We start from the raw sequence: 13374 nt of genomic DNA, 5'->3' as shown, positions 1-13374 counted from the left end.
TAGATACAGAAGTACCAGATACTATGGCTCGCGGGCTTGGCACCGACTTCAAAGTGTCAGTTGGCAGTAGTTAAAATAATATTGTGAATAGATAAATAAGTTTACGTACGTATTAAGCTAAATTGTGTGTATATAGTAGAATATAAAATACGTGTGGCAGATAGGTTCTAGTGAAGTCGGTTCGACTTTTTTGTTAAAAATATTTATTTTTCTCTTTTTAGTGTTAAATATTTATTCAATATATTACGCAGTTATTTTATTTAAAATTACAATGGGTAGGCCAAGTAAAGTTGCAGGCCGTATGAGAAAAAATAGGAATAAAGAAACAATGATTGAAAATAAGGAACGCCTCAGGCCCCGGGGTCAACTACCTAGCCTAGGTTATTTGACACATGTTCTAACTAAACAACAACAAAAAGTGATTGTCCTGCCGGAAATATTTTATTATATCCATTTCTACAAGGTCTTATATGCTATAGTTAGTGCTTAAAAAGCAAATTAAGTGGGTTTTTGGACTGAACGACTTCCGATTTTTCGTCAAATCAACTCAGTAATAACGTTGTATCCAAATATCTGATTATTTTAAATTAAAAATATATGAAAATTTTGTACGTGCCTTTGAAATTTGAACGTTTCTCTCGATTTACCCTTCTTCCCCCCAACAGATACTGATTTGGTTCCAATGGGGCCACCTCGGAAGTGCACTCTTTCGAATAAAAAAAGAATATCGAAAATCGGCCCACAATTGACGTAGAAATCCTCATCCTTTTTCGAACTAGATTAAAAATGACTTGAAAATCACTTTGTTAGCAAAATTAGAAGCCTTGGAAAAAGGATTTTAACTTAGGTCTATCAAACTGACCTTCAATCACAACAAGTAGCTGAGAACAGGCGTGTTATTCGGCTCTTGGCATAGATACAGTAAGTGTCAGATACTATGTAGTTAAAATTTGGCCACATGTAGCAAAGCCCTTAAAATAAATTCACATTCTTTATAGAACATCAGTTATAACCAGTATAGGCGTTCTGTGTCATTGTTTATTCCTATCATATTTCAAGAAAAACACTGGATAATATATTACATATTAACAAAAAATATGTGACACGTAACCTACATATATGAAGCAGAAGATATTTCCTCCAATCGAGCAATTCGGCCTATTGAAGTGGAATGATCAATCGAAGCAGAACGTCTGCCTGTTAGGGACTGATAAAGGTTCGATAATGGATTTAACGGGCGTTCTGCAATAATTTTATTATACGGTTTGCCGCGTTATCCGATTGCTTTGCGCTGTAAAACAGATGCCATATCGGTTTGGGTCCTTGCGGCTTGGCCAGTTCGCAGGAGGAGCAGGAAAGGACGTGTTCGGGCCATCATGGAACGCTTAATAAGTAAAAAAGTGGTAACATTTGTTAATGTTTATATATTGTTTTTGTTGGATAATGTGTTGTTAACAGTGGTGGGTAAGTGAATTAGAGGTTATATAGTCTATTCAAATTCACAGTAGTGACACACGTGATCAACATGTGCCTGTCGAAAGTTGTAAATTGGTTTTACAGATTTTCTTTCTCATTTTATTCTATTTAAAAAGAGATAGAATGCTGTTAAAGTTCGAACATGTAACAGAAAGAGCCTGCAAAAGTTGCCGTTTGTCAAACATCGCCAAAATTCTTCAAAATATTATAATTACGGGTTATAAACTGGCAAATGTTGTTTTAACGCTTAATTTTAATAAATTTCAAAACGGGCCGATTATTATTGAAAATATAATTTTGCGCGTTGCAGCCGCACTGAATACTAGTACGGGCACGGTCACTGACATATCTCAAAAAATTAAAAACAATATAATCTTAAGTACACCAAAAAGAAACCCTATTTATGCGAAACAGGTGACGAATCAAGATCAGCTTTATGTTAGCTGTATCAGAGATCAAATATACGAAATGTATAAAAACAGTAAGTAGTTTCCTCAATCGAAACATAATTTAAAAAAATTATTTCAGAGAAAATTGTTAATCTGGAAAGTATCCATAAAAAGCCAAAACATCTACAGCCATTTGAGGGATGTAGAACATCCTTTCATGCACTGTTGAGTAATATAGGATTTAAGTGTTGTAAAGATATCCCATGAAGGGGTTTAATGGACTTCCAGAGATTGCTTTTAAAAGAATACAATTTCTAAAAACATATAGCAAAATCAAGGAAGAATATATCAATTTATGTATTTAAATGAGACATGAATATTTCAGAATGTTACATTGGGTTGCTAATGGTAAGATGATAATAAATATAGTGTAAAGACAACAAAAGTTGATGGAAAAAGGTAAACTTTGGAATAACTATCGACTAGGTTTTGTTAGTCATAACGTTTACTAATAATTCATTAGAGACATATAGTTCTTCATGCTGGAAACTGTTTTATTCCTGGTGCAGAATTAGTATTTTCTTCCAAGTCCAAGAGTGACTGCCATGGAGAATGAACTATAACTTGTATTTGCAGTAGTTTCAAATTCAGATTTTAAAGAACTCGGAGGAACCATCCATTATTGTTATGTACAATGCACAATATGATCAAAGGCTGCAATTAAGGAATGACAACGAAATGGACAAATGGCAGAATCTTGATCAAGTTTTCTATAGATTGGAATTAAACAGCTTAGTTATTAACTTGATTAGTGTTTCTGAAAATGACAGTGATTGAATTAAACTTTATGAATGTTGGTCTAAGATTCAATGCTGACAATTACCAAGATAGGGTGATGAAAGAGGAAGAAACTAAATGTAAGTATACAATTAATATAAATTAAGTGTTGGAAACTATATTATAAGTGTAAAAGCTTTACGAGCATGTGTGTTATTGTTCAGAATATACATGAACGTTTGGTTAAAATGTATGAGGAGAGAAATAATACTAACTGTTTTGCAGATATGGCAAATGCATTAAGGAGAATGCAGTGATTAAATTTAGTTTTATCAAGAAAGATGTATATAGGTAGTAACAGGATAAACTAAGGAATCACAATGACTTTACAAGGAAACGAAAATGAAGCGTAACCCATAAAATGTTTTCTAATGAAAGTAAAATACATCACTCAGATATACAATTGCTAATTAAGTGGATTAGGCCTTCGGGGGATACCACTTCATAGGAAAACGTGTCTAGAACTGTACACTAGTACAGGAAAAAAGTTCAATTTATATATAATAAAACAACTCTAACATATAAATTATTGTGTGTAGCTGTATAATTAATTGTAATTTTAAGTCCTTCGATAATAAATGAATTAGATCTATAATAGATAAATTTTAATACATAACATTTTTGGTTCATTATTTTATTTAGATTATAATTTTGTTATATGTCAGAGTCAAAATGTATAAAAACTCAGATTTGCTGAGACAATATTGCGACATTTTGACAGGTCACGTGGGTACACTGCTATTTTGAATTGACTATGGTTGTTTTTGTGTGATACATTGATATATATATATATATATATATATATATATATATATATATATATATATATATATATATATATACATTTAATACATATCGAGAGTAAATAGTAAAGATGAAATAAAATGCAAAAGGGTCTTCATCAGATTAATTTCCATAGTTAACAGTTAAAATGATATAAAGAGATACAAAGCATTTATGCCGGTTGTTGAAGACGGTCGTCTCTCAAGCGTTCTTCGATTCAGTTTTAATCCTCGGAAATAATTCGGGATGGACACTATAATTTTAACATCTTACCATTTTTGATTACAGTAATACATAATATATATGTATTATAATGTATTCATCGTATTATGTCAAGTATCAATATAATCAACTATTAAACAACCTAACCTAGCTGCCAAAATACATGGTTTTAACATTTCTGTACATAAAATAGCAGTCTTTCAATTAGTATTATTGAGTTATTTAGCGCGTACTGCCGCTGATCATAGAGCAGTCAGAATTGCATTTTGGACATTCGTTACTTTTGTTCTTTAATGTGAAGAAATATGCTGTCGAAGCTCATCCAACGTTTTTAGAAACTTATAATGATGCTGCTTTGTCGTATCCCAATTTTTGGTTCTGGTTTCAACAATTTAAAATTAGTGTTTTTAATGTCAATGACTGCTAATACGCTGGACGATCACAAAATTTTTCAAGACAACAAGCTGCAAGACTCAGACCATGAATATTTTCATTTTCGGGCAGTTTGGTAGTTAGAGACATATACATCCACAGGGAAGCTGAATTTATGGCCATGAGTGTCTTCAAATCTGTCAGCAAAAGTGTTAGCTAATAAAATCAAATGAAACTGTTGCTACACATGTCTATCTATGTCAATTCATCAAAATTAACTACATATTGTTGCAAAAAAACTAGTAATAACGAGTAACAAGGGTTAGAGAGTATAAGTGTTCTTGCATGATAATGTTCCACCACACGTTGCAAGCTCTGAGAAATACACTGTTGTAACACACCTTTGATAATCTATTAGTATTTTTATATTTCAGTGCCAATAATCCCTGATTATCTTTTCTCCAACACCATCATAACTAAGTCGACGTCAGAAGTCAATAGCTTCGGTCCCGAATCGTTGAGTCCTCTGCAGAGAAAGTACGAAGCTCTAGAGAATGACAACGGTCCTCTGGGAGCACTGTTGGCCTCCAAGGCTTTCGTTCAGTTGGCTTTCACCCCCTTGGTTGGATATTTAATAGAAGCGTATAATTATACTTTACCATTGTTGTTAGGTTCTTGCAATATGCTTTTGGCAGCTCTATGTAAGTTTGTTTTGGTGATCTATAAAGATATGACAACAACATTTTTTGTTATTGCAGTGTTTGCTTACGGCGATACCTATGGATTGTTGGTGTTGGCTCGAGCCTTACATGGAAGCTCATCAGCAGCAATAGCAGTGAGTGGAATGTGTATATTGGCCAAGTCCGTACCAAAAGAGGCAAGAAATCGATTGATGCCCTTGGCGTTCGGTGGGATAGCTCTTGGAGTACTTATAGGCTATCCGTTGGGTGGCACTACCTATCAGCTTTTTGGGAAAACAGCTCCATTTTTGTTTATTTCATCATTCGTTCTCATTAGCATTAGTAAGTATATAATAGCATTAAAAATAGAGTGTATACATGAGCATATTGTAAACAATGAACATGTTTTAGCTTGAGACGGCATATTTTTTAATTACATTTGCTATAAACAAAAATAATCTTGTAATCAATAAATGGCAGTACTTTTTTGTCATTGAGAGAGCTTCTATTTCCCAATAAATAAGCTTTATAACACGGCATAGCCCCATATTAAAAAAAAACAAATACTTCTTTTTTCTTAAATGAAGTTCATTTTTCACTAAATTTGTCCACAACAGTTTGCTGTTTAAGATTTTAAACCTTATTTTTTTGATAGTGATTATCATATTTCTGACCAAACGGTCAACATCGTGGCAAAAGCCCTTATTTGACAGACATAAATGAGGCATAGGAATCTGCGTCTTCGACTCGTTTGTTATAACTTATATATATAAACTTATTATCTGAAACTCTATGAGATTTATTTAAGCCTTTAATGTATAGTAAACTGTTTCGCAAAATTGGTCAATTATTTCAGCTGTAGATGACCTGTTATTTATACTTTGATAATACACGGTAATGAGAACTATATAGAGAGAAAAGCTTTTTATACATATATTTTTTATATTTTTAATTATATATATATATATATATATATATATTTTTTTTTTTTAATTATAATAATATATATATATATATATATATATATATATATATATATATATATATATATTTACATATATATTAATGTATATTCGCCGATTTCTTCATCAATTATAGACCGCTTTTTATTCGAAAAAGTGCACTCCCGAGGTGGTCCCATTAGAACGAAATCAGGATCTGACGGGGGGAAGAGGGGGGTGGGGGAGCGGTTGGTAATCGAGGGAAACGCTCAAATTTCGAAGGCATATTTTTATCTGAAATAAGTGTAAAAGTCAGTCAGTTTGAAGCTGTATTCAGTATACAGGTTGACGGAACAGTATACCCAAAGAATACCAAATTAATAATATAATTTTGTGACATATACACAAAATTAAATCACGAACAAAACAAATCTGTTTAATTTGTTGCTCGACACCGATTTCAAGGTAATTAGTTGGTAGTAGTTAAAATAATATTGTAAATAGATAAATAGGTTTAGCTGGGTGTTAAGCTAAATTGTGTGTATATTTTAGAATATAAAATACGTGTAGTAGATAGGTTAAATAAAGTTTCTGTTTGTTTTTATTTAGTTATTACAACGATTATTATGGACATATTTTATTTTAATATGTTTTTTTTTAAATTAAAACTGTAAGTTTGATTATTGTTTACTTTTTAGTGAGGTCCTTATTTATTTTTTGATGTCGGTCCAATTTTTTGTTAAAAATGTTTTTATCACATATACTATCATATTAAAAATTAATGGAAATCCCGTTAGTAAACACTCGGTTGGTAACAGTAATCAAATATTAACGTTACACACTAAGACTCTTAACTGCCATTTATTTGATTAAAATATTTTCATAATTTTCAGTTTTTTAAGTAACTTTTATCAATAAAAATATTATATAGTTGAAAATTCGAAGTATCAATTTAAGTAAAAAAAAACTGGAAAACGAAGTGTTAAATTCAGTTTTGAATTTTCTCTACATAAAATAACAGTTTTCCATTTAGTATCATTGAGTTATTCAGTGTGTTTAGGCGCTAGTTAAACATAGAATTCTCAATATGTAATTTTTGACATTCATCACTTTTTTTGTATGATTTGGAAGAAAGTTGTCGTCAACACTTTTATTAAATAATTAAACACATTTAGAAACTTATGGCTGCTCCGTCATATCTTAATTGTCAGTTTTGTCATCAACAAGCTAATGCATTGTTGGCTTATTGGATGAAAACTTTTGGTTATTGTTTGAAAGACAAAAAAGCTTTTTCTATGGTGTAATGTGTAGTGTGATTGATGACGAATAGCAGAGCAACTGCGACTATTTCAAAGTGAATAATTAATTTGCTGAGAAGATATCGACATTGAAGAGGAATACTTAGGGCTATATAGTTTTGCAACGGCCATAAATCCAATGAACGTGTTAATTGGAATTAAAAAAGTTGCGAAAATAATGATCAACAAAGTCTTAAAGTAATTTTCTTGCATGTTGCAAGAATTGTAAAGGATACACTGTTGCGAGGTTGAACTGGAAGTTCCTGTGTGTGATTGTTCAGACAGATGCAACTTTGGTTAGCAAACACTTAATCTGTGTCAATATATATAATTGTTGTATATCAAATTCTCTCTTCTTAATTTTATGATTTAAATGTGATACTATATTTATTGATACACACTTTTTTTGTTTGTGAACTTGATATGAACGGATAACTTGAACTTATTAAAATTATGAACAAATTACTTGATTAAAGTAATTTTGATCCATAAAAAAATCATTTTTAATAATTGACCAAAAAAACAATATTTGTCTTTGGTTTGAGGTTTCGATACAACAATATATTTGCGAAATTTTTTTTATTAATCTTCTAGAACGTCGACAATCTGTCCGTGGGCAATAAGTATTATTATATGATTTCAACTATATAATATAATCGTCCTGACATGTAGAATCACTTCAGTAAGTGATCTACTGTACAACTTATAATCTACATCTTATTCTAGACACTATTCTAACTAATTTTAAAGTCCTTCCTAACTTATTCTAATAACTATTCTAGCTAATTGTAGAGATTATTAAATCGCACTCCATGTGTCGCACTCCATTAATCAGTTCGTATGGTAGTTTGCGTTTGAGTCTACGCACTTCACTGTTATTACGCACATTTAACTCTTTGGAGAGTGCATTGGGATGTACTAATAGTCTTTCAGAGTATTTCGCACTAATACTCCGAATCACACTAGTTATGGGTTATAAGGGGATATCGCGCTGAATCAGTTTGTTGGACACGTCATATGGGGTGTTGACGATGACTCGCAACACTATTATTATGGAACCTCTTGAGGATATCTAATTTAGATTTGCTAATAGTACCCCACAGTTCAATACCATAAGTTCAAATATCTTATATAATGATAATTTAGATTTAGGCCCTATCAGCCAATACATTTGGTTTAGTTTAACCCCAAGCTGTTTGCGTTTTGTCACTATATGTTTTTTCCATGTCAAACGTCGATCCAAATGCATTCCAATTGCAGATATTTAACAATGTCTGCTTGCGGAAGTTTATGATTATTTAATTTTACTGAGTGGCATGTTCTTCTACAAGGGGTCAATGTGACACACCTGGATTTTATCTCATTTGCTTTGATACGCAACATTTTCAATCACAATTCGACTTTGTTAAGATTAAGTTCGAGGTTTCTTGTGGCTTGTATTGTATCCTCGTATGGTGATCAAACCGCTGTATCGTGAGCATATGTTGCAACAGTAGTGTTTCTTGAGGTCGGTAAGTCAGCTGTATACAATAGATATAACAATTGGCCAAGAACACTGCCCTGTGAAACACTCGAATTTATTGGATGTAAATCAGTGTATTCGTCACCTTGTTTGACCATAGAATGTCTGTCTGTGAGGTACGATTTCAGCAGCTGAAAGTGCGTATGGGGCAAAAGCTTTTTCAATTTAACATGCAGTTCAGTGTGCCACACCTTGTCGAAGGCCTGAGAAATATCGAGAAATACAGCGGAGTAATATTTTTTATCGTTTAAGTTTTTTTTTTAATTTGGTTGACTATTCTATGTATTTGTTCTATTGTTTCGTGTTTATTACGGAAGCCAAATTGATGGTCTTGAATGAGGAATGGTCTTTCTCTCCTCTGAGATTATTTCAAGTCTCCTAATGAATAGTTTTTCGAATTGTTTAGAGATCACAGGTAACAGGCTTATAGGACTATAAGAAGAGAGATCTTCTGATTTTTTCCTAGGTTTAAGAATCATTTTGAGACACTTTCCAAGTACTAGGAAAGTAATTAAGTCTTAGCACGGTATTAAATATGAATGTTGTGAATTTGATGCAGTTTCCTGATATCTCTCTTAAGATTCTTCCAGTTAATATATTAGGTCAAAACCAGGAGCTTTTTCTTCTTTATTTCTTTATGTATTTACTTCCATAACAGTAAATTTCTCATGTGACAGATCCATTTGAAACGGAGTCTTAAGAAAGTCAACTATGTTATTTTCTTCTGTATTTACAAAAAAATAATATTCCAGTTAATCAGTTCTTCAGGTAACTCTACCGATTGAGACCGAAGAGGAAGAATCCCTGAATACCCTCGAGTCATCTTACCGTAGCTGGATGATTCTGCTAAAGGACAAGGCTATAATTCTATCGGGATTAGCCATATGCGTCAGTACGTCGTCCATGGCCATCTTAGAACCGTGCGTGCCTATGTGGTTACTGGCTCATATGTCGCCTCCGCCATCCAAGTGGCAATTAGGAGCTGTGTTTATTCCTGACAGTATTGGATATTTTATTGGTTCTCACTTCGCAGGTATGGAAAGTCATTATTACTATGTTTGGATAATAACAGTTGTTTCTAGGGTTACTTCCTGTCCGACCATGGCGTATTTCTATCATTGCCATGGTACTTACAGGCTTGTCTTGCTGCTCATTACCGATGGCGAGTACCATGTCTCAGTTAGGAATACCTCATTTTGGATTGGGACTGGGTGTCGGTATGTCACATTTACATTATAATTAATTTTATAATTTAGAAGATTTTCATGTACAGTATGCAGTTTGCACTACTCTGACTTAACAAAAAAAAAAATTAATTATAAAATGGGGAAGGAACTTTTTTGTATTTTAAATTTTAAAATTAAAGTTATAAATAACTTATTTTTTTTTATTACTCTTCGTGAGTCCACAATCTGCCCTATTGGCAATAAGTATTTCTTCTGTTTATATTATATATACATGGCATGTAGAAAATCACTTCATTAAGCAATCTTCTGTATAAAATATTATCTTAATTAATTAGTCTTATTCTAATGCTTATTCTAAACTCTACATATGTCCAGTAATCAGATCAGGTGGTGTTAAACGTTTTAGTCTACGCACTTCACTATCACGTCGCATATTTAGCTGATTAGCGAGTACATTGGGATGCACTGACACTCTTTCGAAGTACTTCACACAAACACGTTGGATTACACTCGTTATAGGTTCTAGAGGAATATCGCGTTGTATCACTTTATTTGAAATATAGTACGGAGCATCAACAATGGCACGCAACACCTTATTTTGGAACCGCCGAATGATGGATATATTAGATTTGCTAGCGGTACCCCATAGTTGAACCCCATACAGCAATACCTTGTTATCTAATGATAACTTGGATTTGCGCCCAATGAGCCAATACATTTGATATAATTTTAGTCCTAGTTGTTTCCGTTTAGAGAGTATGTGCTTCTTCCAGGTTAGGCGTCGATCTAAATGCATACCAAGATATTTAACATGCTCTGCTTGGGGGAGTTGACGATGATTGATATTTACTGGTGGACATGTTCTTCTACGCAGGGTAAACGTTATATGCGTGGATTTTGATTCATTGGCTTTAATGCGCCATGTCTTCAACCATAATTGTATTTGCTCCAGGTGGGTTTGTAGGTTTATTGATGCTGTGACTGGATCTTCATGGGATGCTAAGATTGCTGTATCGTCTGCATATGTTGCCACAGTAGTTATTTTTGTGGTGGGCAGATCAGCCGTATACAGAAGTTACAGTACTGGACCCAGTACACTACCTTGCGGAACTCCTGAATATATGGGATTTAATTCGGTATGTTCATCGCCTTGATTTACAATAAAATGTCTGTCAGTGAGATACGATTTTAGTAGCTGATAGTCCGGATGAGGGAGAAGTTTCTTTAGTTTAACCTGTAAGCCCGTATGCCATACTTTGTCAAAAACCTGAGATATGTCTAGGAAAGCAGCCGAACAATATCTTTTGGCATTTAGGTCAGCGTTTATTTGGTTTACAAGTCTATGCACTTGTTCTATAGTCCCATGCTTATTGCGAAAGCCAAACTGATGTTCTGGAATAATTTTTCTTTTTTCTATTATATAATTTAGTTTTTTTATGTATAATTTCTCGAAAACTTTCGAGATTATTGGTAATAAACTTATAGGTCGGTAGGTTAAATAACTTATAAATTAAGTTATATGAATATTATAAACGTTTTCCAGCGCATATATTGATGAATGGTTAATAATAAGAATGTAAGTAACACATAAATAGACGTAAAATTAATATAACCTCTGTTGGCTCGTAATTCAATACAATGGCGAATACCCATATTTCATGAAGTCCCAAAAAAGTGGAATTATTATATCTCAGGATCACTTCTTTCCATTTATCGAATTGTTGTTTAATTCTGTATCATATCACAATGTGTTTTGACACAATTTTCGCTGAGTGGCAATAATGGAAAGATTGTTTTCAATAGATATTGTCATTATTCCTGCTCGCTCTTGTGGTTTATATTTATCCATAATAAAATTTGGATGTCTATACAACACAATGGTTAAGGCGAAACTGAGCTAAACGTCACATAACCAAGAAGGCGCGCAATTAAAATGGTAAAATGGTTTTTGCCCCATCTGTTATATTTATGGAAAATTATGTAGAAATTTGAAGTTCCTGTAGAAATGTTCCGATCTAAACTCTCCATTTTATATTGATGTCAATATCCTTGAATTTTCTTCGTCTAAAGCCAACACTGCTAACTGATTTTGTTTAATAAAGCTTTAAAATTTGAAAAGGGCGATTTCTATTTTATACTCCTAAAATAAAAATAATGAAATAGATATTACTTAATATTTAATGGCAATATATACATTTTAGGTGCAGTAGATGCTTCAATAGTACCTCTCTTAGCCAATTTCGTGGATGATAATGGATGTTGCCATTATGGACCGGTGTATGCCTTTCAACAAGCAGCTGTGGCAGTGGCTTATTCCTTCGGACCACTGTTAGGAGGCCAGGGTGTTGAACTTTTCGGATTTCCTTGGCTGATTCGCATAGTAGGCTTCATCAATTTGTTCTTCTGTCCATTTTTGTGCGAATTAGAAAGTCATAAGGTGATCAATATCTTAACAACTGACTAATTCATATTTAAACCTGTTGCAATAATGCAGTAATGTAACTGTTTCAGACTAATGAAAAACAGATTCTGGAAAAAGATGGTTGTGGCTCTTACTCCAGTTTTGATACAACCAATACCATATCTAGTACCGAATGAGGAATGATAATACTCTTGAGAGTGGAACTATGTCTTTAACAAATGAAAATTAAAATGGTTATTACGAAAATAGTGTTTTCTTACAATACCTAAATGGTTTATTGGTTTTATTAATTTATTTATGTTTATTATATTTAAGTGATCAGGCACTATCTGATTATTTTATTAGAAACATGCCATTATTGAACATAAACACATTCAGAACATTTTTGTGATCTGAGCTCGATTTGTGTTTATAGTAATTTGAAAATTCATTTTATATAAAACATGTTATTAACACGTGAACATTTTCATGTGATTCGACGTCAAGATAGCAGTATATCAGTGGAATTGGCAATTGATAAAACTGTCATACTGTTCAGACTTGGGTCCACTTAATTACCGTTAACTACCTGTTCGCGTCGATATCTCACGTATTGTTCATAATTTTTATGAGGATATTAATAAAAAGCTTCATGAAAAGTCCATCTTAAGTTCTCATTAAGGGATCTTTAATTTTTGGTTAATTTTTTTCCGTCCGATATCCCACATATGCTAGATATCCTTTCTAACCAACTACAGCAAGGAAAAATCGAACCTACTGGAGTATTTTCGACATAATATTGATAACATTATTAGTGAAACATCAGATATTAACAGGTCAATTGAAAAGTCCCCGGTTTATCATAGTAAAACACATTTTTTCTCAAAATTAGTTTTTTTTATTCAACATAATTCCCTTCAAGGGTGATACTCTGATTATAGCGACCCTCCAACTTTTCGACACCATTTTTGTAGTACGATTTGTCCTTTGCTTCAAAATAGGCCTCAGTTTTAGCGATCACCTCTTCATTCGACGAAAATTTCTCCCCAGCGAGCATTCTTTTGAGATCTGAGAACAGGAAATAGTCGCTGGGGTCAAATTTCGAGAATACTTGATCATCTTCAAACATTGCTCCGAATCATCAATTCGTCGTTGTTTTTGGTCAAAAGTGAGCTCGCGATGCATCCATTTTGCACAGAGCTTTCTCATACCCAAATATTGCTGAATGATATGATATACACGTTCAGTTGATATCTTTAGGGTATC

At 32.8% G+C, this 13374-nt stretch overlaps 1 protein-coding gene across 1 annotated transcript; it reads left to right on the top strand.

The window, feature by feature from the left end:
* Positions 1-1224: 1224 nt before the first annotated feature.
* On the top strand, positions 1225-12375 carry LOC143199830 (synaptic vesicular amine transporter). The gene is made up of 7 exons (XM_076409953.1): positions 1225-1464; positions 4514-4780; positions 4838-5101; positions 9281-9553; positions 9603-9737; positions 11909-12144; positions 12219-12375. Exons 1-7 carry the CDS (start codon positions 1377-1379, stop codon positions 12303-12305), a joined length of 1350 nt encoding a protein of 449 aa, XP_076266068.1. The 5' UTR covers positions 1225-1376; the 3' UTR covers positions 12306-12375.
* Positions 12376-13374: the final 999 nt, after the last annotated feature.

This window comes from Rhynchophorus ferrugineus, unplaced genomic scaffold, assembly GCF_030347505.1.
Source record: "Rhynchophorus ferrugineus isolate W39M unplaced genomic scaffold, kcgeb_rfMv2 rfM7, whole genome shotgun sequence".
NCBI classification, from domain to species: domain Eukaryota; kingdom Metazoa; phylum Arthropoda; class Insecta; order Coleoptera; family Curculionidae; genus Rhynchophorus; species Rhynchophorus ferrugineus.
This window is presented reverse-complemented; position numbering and strand designations above follow the sequence as displayed.

Excerpts from the sequence above, each read along its gene's own strand:
- LOC143199830 (XM_076409953.1), top strand. The coding sequence starts at position 1,377 with ATGGAACGCTTAATAAGTAAAAAAGTGGTAACATTTGTTAATGTTTAT. Across the intron at positions 1,465-4,513 it reads TGTGTTGTTAACAGTGGTGG|TGCCAATAATCCCTGATTAT; the intron begins GTAAGTGAATTA and ends TTTATATTTCAG. Across the intron at positions 9,554-9,602 it reads TATTGGTTCTCACTTCGCAG|GGTTACTTCCTGTCCGACCA; the intron begins GTATGGAAAGTC and ends AGTTGTTTCTAG.